This window comes from Anarrhichthys ocellatus, unplaced genomic scaffold (assembly GCF_004355925.1).
Source record: "Anarrhichthys ocellatus isolate YVR2014 unplaced genomic scaffold, GSC_Weel_1.0 scaffold49, whole genome shotgun sequence".
NCBI classification, from domain to species: Eukaryota; Metazoa; Chordata; class Actinopteri; order Perciformes; family Anarhichadidae; genus Anarrhichthys; species Anarrhichthys ocellatus.
The window spans coordinates 1,001,597-1,017,721 of record NW_022280079.1 but is presented as its reverse complement, the minus strand read 5'-3'; the positions used below and the strand labels follow the sequence as shown (position 1 = coordinate 1,017,721).

The 16,125-nt window shown below is 41.2% G+C and overlaps 1 protein-coding gene across 1 annotated transcript in view; it reads left to right on the top strand.

Annotated features, from left to right (window-relative positions):
• The first annotated feature begins 1,113 nt into the window (after nucleotides 1-1,113).
• Nucleotides 1,114-16,125, top strand: part of LOC116395784 (importin-8-like) — a 35,278-nt gene continuing 20,266 nt past the window's right edge. Inside the window, exons 1-2 of the mRNA XM_031869905.1 lie at nucleotides 1,114-1,459; nucleotides 12,896-12,977. Coding sequence (XP_031725765.1) covers nucleotides 1,376-1,459; nucleotides 12,896-12,977 — 166 coding nt within the window. The 5' untranslated portion in view covers nucleotides 1,114-1,375. The remainder of the gene's footprint in view (nucleotides 1,460-12,895; nucleotides 12,978-16,125) is intronic.

Below are 16,125 nucleotides of genomic sequence, written 5' to 3'. Positions count from 1 at the left end.
CATAGACTCTATAGACTCTGCATAGACCCTCCATAGACTGCATAGACCCTCCATAGACTGCATATACTTTCTATAGACTGCATAGACTCTGCATAGACTCTCAATAGAGCCTCCATAGACTCTGCATAGACCCTCCATAGACCCTCCATAGACTCTGCATAGACCCTCCATAGACCCTTCATAGACTCTGCATAGACCCTCCATAGACTCTGCATAGACTCTCTATAGACTCTGCATAGACCCTCCATAGACTCTGCATAGACTCTACATAGACTCTCTATAGACTCTGCATAGACCCTCCATAGACTCTGCATAGACCCTGCATAGACTCTCTATAGACTCTGCATAGACTGCAGACTCTCCATAGACCCTCCATAGACTCTGCATAGACTCTGCATAGACTCTGCATAGAAACTCCATACTCTGCATAGACTCTGCATAGACCCTCCATAGACTCTGCATAGACACTGCATAGAAACTCCATAGACTCTGCATAGACCCTCCACAGACTCTGCATAGACTCTCCATAGACCCTCCATAGGCTCTCCATAGACTCTGCATAGACTCTGCATAGACTCTGCATAGACCCTCCATAGACTCTCCATAGACTCTGCATAGATCCTGCATAGACTCTCCATAGACTCTGCATAGACTCTGCATAGACTCTATAGACTCTGCATAGACTCTGCATAGACTCTCTATAGACTCTGCATAGACTCTGCATAGACCCTCCATAGACTCTCCATAGACTCTGCATAGACCCTCCATAGACTCTCCATAGACTCTGCATAGACTCTCTATAGACTCTGCATAGACTCTCTATAGACTCTCTATAGACTCTGCATAGACCCTCCATAGACTCTGCATAGACCCTCCAGAGCAGAGACGGTAGTTGTGATCACAGCCTGTGATGGAACACACAGAGCAGCTGGAGTGATCTGAGCTTTGTCTGGCGCCAGCAGCACCAGCAGCGCCAGCACTCCGGGTGGCAGCAAAACACAACGCAACCCTGTGTCGACCATGGTGTGACACAAGAGGAGGAAAACCGTAAATTGTCTGTTTACTTTGCTTTACGTGCACCGACAGCTTGTTGTCGGTAAAACGGGGCAGGGCCACCGTTCTCCGTCAAGCTAACCTCAATGAAAAGAAACGCGAGTGTGCCTTCACAGTAAACTTACCGTCGCCGCTCTGAAGACATTTGTTGATTTATTTTGAATGCTGTGACCGGGACGTGTATCCGTAACTCTGAGATCTGACCGTGTTTGGGCCACAGCTGCAGATCCGTAACGCTCGGCTGAATGTAAGGCAGAGACGCTATCCGACGGTACATGTGCGCGATAATACAACGCAGAAGGAACCGTGCAATTGATCACATATGGATCCCAACCGGATCATCCAGGCTCTGAAAGGGACTATCGAGCCTAGTCTGAGGATAGCTGCGGAGAATGAACTCAACCAGGTGTGTGAGCTAAAGCGGTTTCTTTTTCTTTCGTTTGTTTTCTCAGAGGAGCATTGCATCTTAGAGGCATCACCGGCAGTTTGGCCCAGAAACGATGCCGGTGTTTGTAGAGGATGGAAGGCCGTGTGTTGGTGAGTGGGCTCGGCTTCGGCCTGGTGATTCTCCAACCCTGGTTTGGCAGTTGATAGCAGGCCTGGGATCAGTAGTTTGACAAAACTATTCCCCACACTGACTCCGGCAGCTGCATGAAGAGCAGCTCGGTCAGATGTGAACCACCAGGAGCTGTTGTGGCTCCAAACTTTGTCACGTCAACGCTGGACTCCACAGAAACATATTAAACTGTGTGTCCGGTGGTGGTGATGGAAATGATCATGGCTCTTAAATAATTGATGAAAGAAATGTGATGTTTTTATAAATAATGTGAATTTACAGCATCATAATGGACCTGATGTGATGTGATACCCATGCAGACCGTGCTTATAGACTCATCTACACACACTTCACAGAGCAGTTCGTTTCTATCCCACCCTCAGTAATTATGCATGTTTTGCCATAAGTCATTCAACTGGTCTCTTCTTTTTGTATTTTGTTATTATTCAATAACACATGATGGTCTAAAAGTGGTTTACGAAGAGTTTACAATATTCCTTCAGGTTGTGGAAAATATTTGGAGTAGTTGTATTTAATCATTTATATTTTTTTCTGTGCCTGCAAATAATGAAATTGAATGACACCAAATACAGTAAAACTTCATCGTTTAAAACCAAAAAAACCAAGTTTACCTTTGCTTTCCATGCACACGACATGATAACATTATCCATGCATCATATCGTCTGCAATGCAGGTGTGTCTCTAGCTCCTCAAAATTCACTATCATTTCTGTATAAAATGTGTTAACTCAGTATTTGAGGATGAACCCATGTGGTTCCTTCCTGCCCAGACTCTGCTGGGTTCAGCTTCTCTATCTGTTCATTCTTAATGGAAGACGCTACCATTCAAATGATCCTCTGCATTACTATAAGACTTTGACTTTCATGTCAGCATTTGGTTATCAATATGTGTTTTACAGTCTAACTGCCTCGCATAGGTCGGACAGTGATCTGAAACCATATATGCCACATTACCTTGATTTGTATTAAAGTACTCCAATCAGCTGAGCATAACTGGGACACTAGTGAGCATGCAGCAGGCTGTGTGTAAAAGATGTCCGACTGGATGGCAATTACTTACCGTTACATTTGGGACTGACGTCAGTCTGGTTCTGCATTATGTTATATGGGCAGCAGTTTGAATGAATGTATAACACTTCTCTCGTTTGGCATCGTCAAACAGACATTGTGTTCAATTCAATTTATTTCTCTATAGCCCAAAATCACAAATTACATATTTGCCTCAGAGGGCTTTACAATCTGTACACATGTGACATCCTCTGACCTTTGACCCTCACATCAGAACAGGAAGAACTCCCCCCAAAAAAAACCTTAACGGGGAGAAAAGAGGAAGAGACCTTAGAGAGAGTAACAGAGGAGGATCCTCTCTCAGGATGGACAGAAGTGTGATAGATGTCATGTGAACAGAATGAACAGCATAACAGAGTTACAACACATTCAATGTATATGACAGAACCACGGCAGGAGGCAAGACCAGCGTCTTATTTCCTTATTGGTCTTTTGAACTTCCACCTCAATATTATCTCCTTTTAAATTTGATTCACATTTATGGACATTTTACAATCCTAGATTTACAAACTGCTGATGAATAGTTCAGTGATTGGGAACAAGACTTAGGTGTTGATTTAATCAAAAGAACAGGCAAGTCAAGTCTTCTTGTTCATAACTAGAAATATGAGCACAGCTTTTTTGAAAACTTTTTCTAACATTCTCTTCTTTTGGGCTTCACAAGGCTGAGCTCAGTCATTTCAGCTTCATTTTGTTGTAAGAAGGACGGACACCAACCACACTCCTTTCTTCATCATTACATGTATATGTATGTATATATGTATATTAGGGGTGTAATGGTACAATACAGTGGTGCCAATGTTTGGTACGTTTTCAGTTCAGCAAAAAAGCAGAAATGCCAAATCCTGGCTGGTGAGACACTCAAGGGGGTGTGTCTGAAGAACATGGCTCCTCCCATTCAGTAGTGAGGTCATGTGTCGTTACAGTCAGGTAGCTTTGTGTCTGAAGAACATGGCTCTTCATCTTTGGAGTGCGAAGATAGGTTCAATATCAATAATCACAACAATATAATTATAATAATAATGATAACAAGATAACAACAATTCTAAATAAAAATAGAATTAATAAAAAGACAGGTGATGAGAATAGATTAGATGGGGGGGGGGGGGTCTGTGTTTCTGTTTGTGTCTTTGTTGGGTGCATGTTTGTGAATGTTGTAAGGAATATGTAAGGATCATAAGTGTGACGGCAGATATATGTATGTGAATGATGGTGTGTATCTTTATTGTGGTGGTGGACAGGCAAAAAGAGTTGAGTGAAATTTGTGTAAAATTTAAGAGTTAAGGGTTTTGACAAATGAAGTCACAGTCAGCGGTTTGTTTTTTATTGAGGCAGATCATTGTTCCATTGATATTATTCTATTTATATATTTTTTCCAAAGTATGAAACTGATTTTGTGTCTTGATTTCCAGTTCAGTTTTCTTGGTGATGATTAGGGCTGTGGAGAGTGCTCTACTGGATGGGTTGTTTAGGTTGAAAAGGTTGAGAGGGGGAAGTGGGATGCAGCAGCCTAGAAGGAGAGAGAGGTTGTTGCTGATGTTATGCCAGAATTGTTTGATTGGTGTGCAGTCCCATGTGCCATACATGTAGATGTCTGTGGTGCTTTGTGTGCAGTGCGGACACATTTCAGAGTCTGTGAATCCCATTTTAAACATTCTTTTCCCTGTGTAGTGTACTCTATTAATGATGTTGTATTGAATGACTTGCATGTTTGTGGATGTGGAGCAGATGTTTTTAGAGATTTCGGTCCAGAAGTTGGAGCTGGGGGTGATTTGTGGTCTTTCTTTAAGGAAAGGATATTGTTCTGTCGGATGCGGAGATTAGATAGTATTTTTTTTTTCTTTTAGTGACGTTAAACAGGTCAGATGTTAGCTGAGGAAGATCTGAGTTAAATAATTTAATGTTGATTTTGGTCTGAATCGAGGATTTAATCTGGAGAAATTCTAGGAAGTGATTTTCCCCGATGCCGTGCTTCTGAACCAAATAGGAAAATAAGACTACGGTGTTATTATGGAAGATGTGTTAGAGATGTGTGGTGCCTTTACTAGTCCATAATGAAAAAATTAGTTATTTTTTGTTCAATAAGAAGTCAGTATTGTTCCAGATAGGACTGTGTTCATTAGGTGAGATTGTGGTTGAATTTCCACCAGACTGTCAGAGTTGTAGCTATTGTCTGGTTTTTGAAACATGGATGGCGTGTGATGGAGAGGTTTATGAATGGTAAGTCTGAAATATGGATGTCTTTACACAATGTTTTGTTTATGTCTGTCCAGGAGTTGTCAGATTGATTGGGATTTGTCCATTTGTGACTATATTGGAGTTGATGAGCAATGAAGTAGTGGAGAAAGTTTGGTGCTTCCAGACCTCTTTGGGTTTTGGATTTTTGTAAAGTGGTTAGTTTGATTCTAGGCATCTTTCAGTAAAATTTGAAGATGATGGAGTCTAGTGATTTGAACCAGGAGGGTGGGGACTTGATTGGGATCATTGAGAATAGGTGGGTCATCATGGGTCATGGTCATTTTGATGGAAGCTATTCTGCTGATGAGGGTTATTGGTAGATCCATCCAATATTGAAGGTGTCCTGTACTGTTTTGAGATGTGGGTTAAAGTTTAGATGAACTAACTCTGACAGGCTGGGGGAAACGTTGATTCCTAAATATGTAATATTACCAGTGCGCAGAGAAATGGGTGGTGTTTGGACTGCCACATCCCAGCTGTTGGGGCTAAGGCGGAGAATGTTTGATTTACATCAGTTGATAGTCTAGTCTGAAATTTTAGAGAAGGTGTTTATGAGGCGCATGGTTTTGGATAATGAAGAGGAAGGAGTTTGTAGGTATAGTAGAATGTCATCCGCATAAAGACTGATCTTGTGGTACATATTTGTTGTTTGCATTCCTGTGATGTTTATTGTTTGACGGATGGCTGCTGCAAGTGAATGATCCAGAATGATTATGGAAAATAAAGTTGGAGAGAGTGGTCATCCCTGCCTAGTGCCCCTGTGCAAAGTGAAGTGTTGTGATATTAATCCATTGGTGAAATGTACAAAATCCTCACCCAGTGGGTAAATGATTCCCCGAAAAAAAAATTTGTTATAGTATAGAAAATAAAAATTCCCAGTTTACCTTATCAAATGTCTTTTCTGCATCTAATTACACAAGGGCTGTCTGTGAGTTTGTGTGAGATGTGTAATGGATTAAGTTAAATAGTCTGCATCGGTTATTTGATGTGTATTCATTTAACTCTTCTAGCCCTTTACGGAGAGAGCTTAGCGTACAGCTTGTCGTACAATGCACTTATCAGGAACGAATATAATGGATGTTATATACATATTATATACCTGATTAAAGAAAAAAGTCTGGGCTACAAGGTCATGTAAGCCGTTTTTACATGCTCCAAACACAACTCAAACAATTCAAATAACCAACTATAAAATGACCAAAATATCATATTCATATTTCGCCATGAGTGAGCCGACTCCGCACTCTGGTAGGAGCTACCGAGAGATAGCTGCATGCTAACAAAAACGAGATGCCAGAAAGCAAGCCAATTCTACACAGATTCCAGAGATATCTTCAATATTTCTCTCCGTGAAACCATTACCAAGATATGAGCCAACAAACACCAGAAACACAAACCGCTTTATCGATTATTATCAGAAACGCGCCTCACTTTTCACCGTTTTCTTGAAGACAAAAGCATAAAATCCCAGTATTTTCACTCGGATATCTGTTCAACGGATATCCTGTTTGTCATAAATCTGTTTCCGTGAATACAGGGGGTGTAATCTAAACCTACGGAGCTGGGGGTAGGATTTGACTTTCGGCGTATCGGATTTTACGCTTCACGAGAGACGCCGCTTTGTTGATTCTGACTGTCAATCTTTTCCACGTGGCTCTAGCTCAATTCTATTGGCTCTAAAGCATCGAAATAGGGGTCATTCATTGAATTCGACCAATGGGCTGCTGAGATAGAGCCCTCCGTACACACAGAGGACTGGAATCGAAAAAAATTCTGTACGCAGAGACACACAGAGAGGGCTCAGAGAGGATTCTGGCTCTCAAAATTATGCCAAACTGCTGTATTTGGATGTATTGAACACCATTCGTGATAAAACAAGTGAAATATATAGTTATATAGTATATGAAATTACAATAGAACAGCTGGTTCCAAAATGACAATTTCGTGACCTCGCCTGACCTCTTTGTACTAAAACCTCTCTAATTTTGTTCTGCTTCACTTTATCAAAGTCAAACTTTGCAGAGAGACTGTTCGCATATTGGGCGATGATTTGGGAGAGGTTTAAACTTGCAGCTGCGTCATTCCAAAGAAATAACAATAAAAGTGCTTTTTTATTAGGCGAACCTGAAACCTTTCAATTTGAGCTGTGTGCCATCTTCATTTACTCTTAACCAGTAACATACTGTATGCACTGATTTTACACATCTGAACAAATCTCACAAGTATTCCCTTTATTATAACACCACAATTATTCAAATACACCTTGTGGTTGCAGAAAAAGACTCGCTTTAGTATGGGTATGCAATTTTCGAGCAGAGGCCTAAAAATAGGGCTAGGGTTCAATTAATTTGGTCAGGGTGGATGATAAATAGAGTTACTGTTTCAATTCATGATACTTTCCGTACCCACTGTAAACGCAACAAAGCACAGCAGTATGAAACAACACTATCACAGCAGCAACAAGCACAACAGGTATGTTACACATCACTGAACGGGACTCCGTGGTTCGTAAAATACACACGAACACGTTAACAGTACAGTTAAAAACAAAAAAAGATTAAATACACACTATGACCTATCGCTGCTGGATCCGGGGACCGTGATCAAACAATTCCTCCGTGGGACAGTGGGGATTTATTCTTCAGAATTTCTCTCTTCCTATGACCAGCAGTCATAGGAAGGTACTGCTCTGTATCGGCGGGTTAAACAACAAGCTGATTCTCATTTGGCGGCAGCGGGAACAGTGAATGTCGACTTGAAGAGTAATCTTCCTTCTGCAGGTTAAAGTGAGGAGCACGGTGCAAGTTGTTTTCTCCTCCTCAGGGATCCAAAACTGTTTATTGTTCAACCATCGAATGTAGAACTATTCTTAGGGTTTTTCTTAAAAGCACCAACGTTGTTTCTGCCTCCTTTCATACGAATCAACGGTGCAGACTGAAGGTAAGCACGTGTTTACATAGCCTTAGTGCAGTGGCGGGCCCTGCATTTTATATCTGGGCCTTCACTGCTGTCCTGCAGCTGAAATACCACCTTATAGCCTCATGATGGCGCCACAGCTACGGTTATTTGTTTCTAGGGGTGTAACAATACACGTATTCGTATTAAACCTTTCAGTACGAGTTTTACAAACTGAACAATACGTTCGAATAATACTAGTGCATTTGGAAAATGCAGAAGCTTAAATTGTATGAAATATGTTTTCTGCGCTCATGTAGGAGACAACGGGCTCTGACCTCTGAACCGGAACAAAAAAAAAACGCAACAAAAAACAGCTGGGGCTCCGCAAGTGTTCTGGGAGGCTACGCTAACTAGCTCAATGGGAAAACAACAGCAGCAACAGGCATTCTGCTACACACTGGAGGGCCGTTCAGATTTTAGATGTAAAAAAACAAACGCAGTTGACTTAAAGACAAAGTCCATCCTCCTTTCTTTGTTGACAAAGAGTTTAATCCCACGGTTAAATCCCAACTCACTAATCCGTTTCTTCAGCCATTGAGTGGTAAAAAAACAAAGCTAGGTAAAAAAATAATAATCTACACCAAGCAAAATGCAAAAAATTTCAATTTGAACTCTTACTACTCTGACTAAGTCTCTGATGTTAAGTTTCCTTTCACAATAGTCACGTGCTCGCCCACTGACCAATCACAGCACACACTGCACCTCACTGCAGAGATGCACCTGAAAACTGAGCTGCACGTTAATGCTGACGTACTTGTAGGCCAGCTAGCAGGCTCTAACACGTCAAAGAATACGCCCAACATGTCAAACCAAAGATCTGATTGGTTGAACACTATGACAATCAACAATATCGTCCCCATTCACTTAAACTGCAAAGGGATTCACTTGTGAGTCTGCAGGCCTCGGGCCTCTGTTCTTACCTAGAGACACAGAGGTGAAATCTGATTGGATAAAAGCTCTACTTAAAACAAGCTGCACTGGAAGCAGAGCAACTGAGGAAGACAGTAGCTGTGCATTGAGAACATAAGATAATGGGAAACATATTTTTATAAATTATAATACATGTAGATTATTTTAGAACAATTACAAAATAGCTATAACTTTGTGATTGTGTTTAGGCCAGCAGAGAAGGCCTTGAAGGCCCTGACGGCCCACCACTGCCTTTGTGACATCAGGGCCGTGTCACAGGGACTCTCTGTGGTTCCTGTGGCCCTCGTCCAATGAGCCACCAGTGTTGTGGTTTAAACCAGTTTAGGATTTCAAAATTACAAGGAGGCCTCTCTTTGTTTCAGTCACATGGTGAAGTCCCAACAGATGGTTTGCGAGACTGGTTCATATTCCATGTGAGGGAGACGGGAGCATGGTCGCTAATATTAGTGTGTCTGAGGTTTGGGAGATAATTGAGTTGCTGGTTAAAAAGAAGTCAATATGGAAGTGATGAACTGGTGAGAAGAATAAATATTGTCTGGCAGTCGGGTGTTTTAATCACCAACGATCACCAAGACCAAATATCACTCATGAACTGTTTAATGGTTTCTGTGGTTTGGCAGTTAGTGTGCTGTTTGAATTGTTTGATCTGTCTATTGATGGGTTTATGACTTTATTAGTGGAAAGTCAGACAGATTAGAGAGAGAGAGGTTAAAAAAAAGTGCGGAAAAAGGACGAGTCATTATTTGGTCTGTAGATGCATGCAATAGTAATTGGTCTATTGTGTATTGAGATATTTATTATGATAAATCATCCTTCTGGATCTGTGATGATGTTGTTATGAATAAATGAGAGATTCCTGTCTATTCAAATTGCTACGCCTCTTTGTCTGGAGAAAGTGTGATTGAATTGTGGTGTTCTTAATTTATGACTGCTTGTAATTTGTTTATGTGGTTGAGTATTCTAAGTCTTTTTGCCTGTGAACCAATTCTACGGATGTTCCAAGAAAAAAATGTTAGTGAATTCATGGAGATGAGATGTGGTCAGTTTTGAATGGATTTATGTGTGTGCATGTCTATGTGTGTGCATGTATGGGTATATGTACACGTGTCTGGGTATGTCTGTGTGTCGGACGGGCAGGTGTTCTTCCATAGGTGTGGAGCATGGATGAAATATGTGTGCGTGTGTGTTTGTGCATGTGTTATGGGGGGGATAGGGAGAGAGATTATGCAGGGTGGAACTAGAGTAGCGAGGGGTTATTTTCTTTGTCTCGGTAGAGTACTTTGCCATCAATGTTTATTTTAGCAGCTGAGATGACTGCTTTTTTTTCTTCTTGCGTGTTTTGTCTTCTGATTGGGAATAGTATTTTGCGTCTGTTCAGGATTTCTCGGGGGAATTGGTCGTTGAGTCCATAGTCCGTGCCTTTCAGTTGTCTGCCGTGACGTTGTACCTGCTGTTTTTGCTTGAAGTGTTTGAATATTGCAACGATGGGACGTGGGCGTTTGTTAGAGGGTTTTTTTGTCCCATGGGATGTACTCGTGGAATGTAATGTCCTTAACAGTGTCCGGGGAGATTTTGAGGTAAGTGAATTCCTTGATCAGTTGTTCTGGCTTGTCATATTGTGGGCACTCTGGGATACCGGAAAAAACAAGATTGTCTCTCATGACTGTAGATTGAGTGGTTTATTTCATGTCCTTGTTTTCCTTAGCAACAGAGGCGAACTGACTTGTGAAGGAAGTAGCGGTGTGTTGGAGGGATTTGTTTTCTTTGGTTAGTGTGGTTATTTTTTCTTGGCTGAATTTAAGACTTTCGCGGAGCTGGTGGAATTCTCATTGAAGTACTTCAACGAGAGCTATTCCTGCGTCTAATCCGGAGAGTTTGTTGTTGATTGAAACTGGTTTGTCAGACCTCACGGTCACAAATGCAGGGTTTTTTCTGCGCACAAAACCTATTTTACAACTCGTTGATGTACATCATGTGTAGATTACAGCATTTACATTGCATGTTAATCAAATGATCTTTGTAACATGAGGCTGATTTCCTGTTGTCAGTAGTTGACAATAACTCAAAACAGGCGTGTAGATGCCTTCAGGGCTAGACTTTTATCCAGCATTTGCAATTTGAAGCAAGTGAATCCAAGTTACAACAGCTTCCTGTGTCATGGCGATACATGCAAATCTCCTGCCTTGCCACAGCAACACCATTGTATGAAAACCCAAAAGCGTCGCAATTTAGCATTGTGAACATCTTGAGATTCTGCTGAACAAATTTGAGATGGATCTGTTGAATCCTCTAGGCCAGGGGTCACCAACCTTTTTGAAACAGAGAGCTACTTCAAGGGTACCGAGTAGTACGAAGGGCTACTTGTTTGATACAAACTTCCTGAACAACAAAGTTGCACAGATCACCTTTTAATAACAATAATAATAATAATATGTGTGAAGAGTCTGTCTAATCACATGCCAATGTTAATTATTCCTCACAATAATTATTAACAATGATTTTCACAACAATGATGGTAGGAAACACAGATTTAAACATTTATTTCTGTTATTCTGTTTCAACATTTGAAAGTCAGAAGTATCACCTCTCTGATATTAGTAAATGTCTTTCTTGACAGTTTTGTATGAATAAGCACATTTGTAGCATTTGGTTCAAAATCGCACCTGTTATATTTTGTAAAAATGATCACTTCTAACATTTTCTATGAAATCATTAACTGTCATATCTTCACATCATGTCTCGTTGGTACTAACCACTTTTGTAACATTTTTGAACAAATCATGATCAACAAATCAACTCTGTCCCATGTTTATACAAATCATCAGTTATGAATATCCTGTGTTGTTTGGCTTTGGATCGGATGCCATTTATGATCTTCACGACAGGAGTCATCACATGATCAAAGCCGGTTACTTTTGCACATAGCGCCGGCTGGTGAATGATGCAGTGGCAATGTAGAAATTCAGGGAAGTCTGGGTCACCTTTATATTGCGCAATGAAGCCTGCATGCCGGCCCGTCATGGCGGGAGCCCCGTTTGTTGTCACCGACACCATTTCTAATGGTACCTTTTTCTCCACGAAGAAACTAGTATCTTCGGGCGCCCGCGTTCAAACCTCTAGTCTGGGCCTTTTCAGTCGGATTGCGTTGCCTCGCCTTTACCTCCACCACCCAAGAGTTGTTGCCCCGCGGCACGACTGAACCTAGTGCGGTACGGCAGCCTCTTCCTGGCTGTCCGCCGTGCGCCTCTCGGTACACAACTCTCTTACGACAACAAATATTGTCATTTTAAAATCTACAATAATGCAAGCATTTTTGATAAAAAATGAACAGCAACTAAAATGTTTAGACGGAGCTCCATGGTGACTAGTGCTATTTTTAGAACAGGCCTTGCGGGCAACTCACGTGGTCCCGGCGGGCGACCAGGTGCCTGCGGGCACCGTGTTGGCTACCTCTGCTCTAGGCGAAGTTACGAAAAGGCAGAAAAAGCAGTACCAGGGACTGTTCTGCCCTTACACTTTTGTGCTCTGGCCCGAATAATATTAGTGATCTCAACAAAGACAATAGGATCCTAGCACTTTCAGTGACAAGGATCTTTTGGCCGTGGCACTTTTGTGTCCTATGGAGTTTGAACCCTATAATAATAACAAACCAACACAAACTCAATAGGGTTCTAACCCTTTTGGACTATAACCCTAATCATTAGTGTCACTGATCTACTGACTGCTGTAACTACTGTAGGTCCTCAAAATATGTTATCTTGTGCTTACAAATAATAGACTCAATTTTACCGTTTCTCACTTCATGCACACACAAATGGAAAATGGAATTGATAAGTGGACTTGCATAGCACCTTTCTCATTCATTAACACATTCATTAACTGATGGCACAGCCTTTGGGAGTAATCAGTAGCATCTTGCCAAAGTTTACTTTGACATGCGGACTGGGGGAGCGTGGGATCGGACAGGATCTCTTGAACAGTGGACGACCCACTCTTCCTCTGAGCCACAGCCACCTCTCGGTTTAATCTGAACAAAATGTTAAAAAAACTATCTGTCTTCTGTGTGTTTCAGTCATACAAGATCATCAATTTTGCCCCGACCCTGCTTCAGATCATTATGTCGGAGCAGGTGGAGTTTCCTGTTCGCCAGGCAGGTAAGACTCTCAACAGTACATAAAACAATACTGCTGATGTTTTATGGACTATTCATTATTTGGTCACGGAACTTAAACATTGTTGGACTATTTCCATCTTTATTCTGTAGTTACGGAAACACTGGCTACATTTTGTGCGAGGTAATTACACAATTAAATTCAATTGTATTTGTAAAGACTCTCTATACAAATTTCAAATCAAATCACAAATGTGCCTGAGGGCTTTACAATCTGTACAGCATGCAGCATCTTCTGTTCTTGGACCCTTGCATCAGAAACTCCCCACAAAAAACTCTTTTAACAGCGGTAGAAATGTGGAGAAGTGCACCGCTGAAGAAGTACCGGAAATGCTGGAAAAGCTGCACCGGTTAAAACAGAAGCGCTCCGTCAAAATGTAATAATTATCTTATCGGTTTTAGGTCCTGGGTCCGGATACATCGGCGTTTAGGTCCGGACCGCCATCCGCCAGTTAGCAACCCCTGTTCTATACTGTGAAATGGCGGGTGTTTATTAGCATTACAAGGCATTAATGCCAAATACTGTTAATGAGTGTGAATAACTCCGTTGCATAAAAAAATCTTTTTTTTAAATTTTTCTTTTCAGGCAAAGGCCCGCGACCCACTGAAAACGGGTCTCAACTGGTGGGTCGCGACCCACTTGTTGAGAATCAGTGATCTAGAGTAACCATATCATTGGATAACTGATGTTGGAGGTGTTCTGGGCCTAGTAGAATAACTTCAGTTCTGTCTGAGTTTAACATCAGGAAGTTGCAGGTCATCCAGGTTTTTATGTCCTTAAGACATGCTTGAAGTTTAGTAAACTGGTTTGTTCCATCTGGCTTGATCGATAGATATAATTGAGTATCATCTGCATAACAATGGATGTTTTGTTATAAAAGGAAGCATACAGTTGTGTGAAAAAGTGTTTGCCCCCTTCCTGATTTCTTATTTTTTTGCATGTTTGTCACACTTAAATGTTTCAGATCATCAAACAAATTTAAATATTAGACAAAGATAACACAAGTAAACACAAAATGCAGTTTTTAAATGAAGGTTTTTATTATTAAGGGGGAAAAAAATCCAAACCTACATGGCCCTGTGTGAAAAAGTGATTACCCCCCCCCCTGTTAAAACATAAATTAACTGTGGTTTATCACATCTTTGGAAAACTGAGTTCAATTTCTCTAGCCACACCCAGGCCTGATTACTGCCACACCTGTTCTCAATCAAGAAATCACTTAAATAGGACCTGCCTGACAAAGTGAGGTAGACCAAAAGATCCTCAAAATCTTGCTGTGATCCAAAGAAATTCAGGAACAAATGAGAAACAAAGTAATTGAGATCTATCAGTCTGGAAAAGGTTGCAAAGCCATTTCTAAAGCTTTGGGACTCCAGCGCACCACAGTGAGAGCCATTATCCACAAATGGCGAAAACATGGAACAGTGGTGAACCTTCCCAGGAGTGGCCGGCCGACCAAAATTACCCCAAGAGCGCAGCGACGACTCATCCAAGAGGTCACAAAAGACCCCAGAACAACATCCAAAGAACTGCAGGCCTCACTTGCCTCAATTAAGGTCAGTGTTCATGACTCCACCATAAGAAAGAGACTGGGCAAAAATGGCCTGCATGGCAGAGTTCCAAGATGAAAACCACTGCTGAGCAAAAAGAACATAAAGGCTCGTCTCAGTTTTGCCAGAAATCTTGATGATCCCCAAGACTTTTGGGAAAATAATCTGTGGACTGACGAGACAAAAGTTGAACTTTTTGGAAGGTGTATGTCCCATTACATCTGGCGTAAAAGTAACATGGCATTTCAGAAAAGGAACATCATACCAACAGTAAAATATGGTGGTGGTAGTGTGATGGTCTGGGGCTGTTTTGCTGCTTCAGGACCTGGAAGAATTGCTGTGGTAAATGGAACCATGAATTCTGCTGTCTACCAAAAAATCCTGAAGGAGAATGTCCGGCCATCTGTTCGTGACCTCAAGCTGAAGCGCACTTGGGTTCTGCAGCAGGACAATGATCCAAAACACACCAGCAAGTCCACCTCTGAATGGCTTAAGAAAAACAAAATGGAGTGGCCTAGTCAAAGTCCCGACCTGAATCCGATTCAGATGCTGTGGCATGACCTTAAAAAGGCGGTTCATGCTCGAAAACCCTCCAATGTGGCTGAATTACAACAATTCTGCAAAGATGAGTGGGCCAAAATTCCTCTACAGCGCTGTAAAAGACTCATTGCCAGTTATCGCAAACGCTTGATTGCAGTTGTTGCTGCTAAGGGTGGCCCAACCAGTTATTAGGTTTAGGGGGCAATCACTTTTTCACACAGGGCCATGTAGGTTTGGATTTTTTTTTCCATCTTAATAATAAAAACCTTCATTTAAAAACTGCATTTTGTGTTTACTTGTGTTATCTTTGTCTAATATTTAAATTAGTTTGATGATCTGAAACATTTATGTGTGACAAACATGCAAAGAAATAAGAAATCAGGAAGGGGGAAAACACTTTTTCACACAACTGAATATAAGGGGAATAAAATAAGTCCAAGCACAGAAAGTCATGGAACCTTGACAAACATTGGTGTGAATGAAGTATTCATTGTTTACCTGTACAGACTTGGATAGATCTGATGAATAGGACTGAGATCAGCTAGGCGTGGTACCTTATTTTGAATGTTCCAGTCTCTGTATATACTGTGATGTCAATGGTGTCGAATCCTTTGTCTGATGCAATTCGAAGGTCATCAGTTATTTTACCAGAGCTGTCTCTGCGCTATGATGCTTTCTAAATCCTGACTGAAAATTCTCAAATAAACTATTGTTTTGTAGAAACTCGCACAACTGATTAGCGACTGCTTCCTCAAGGATCTTAGAGAGGAAGGGAAGGTTAGAGATCAGTCTATAGTTATCCAACACCTCTGGATCGAGAGTGGGCTTCTTAAGAAGAGGTTTAACTACAGCTACTTTGAAGGACTGTGGTACATGACCTGTTAGTAAAGACAGGTTGATCATATATAGTGGGTACGGAAAGTATTCAGACCCCTTTAAATTTTTCACTCTTTGTTTCATTGCAGCCATTTGCTAAAATCAAAAAAGTTCATTTTATTTCTCATTAATGTACACTCAGCACCCCATCTTGACAGAAAAAA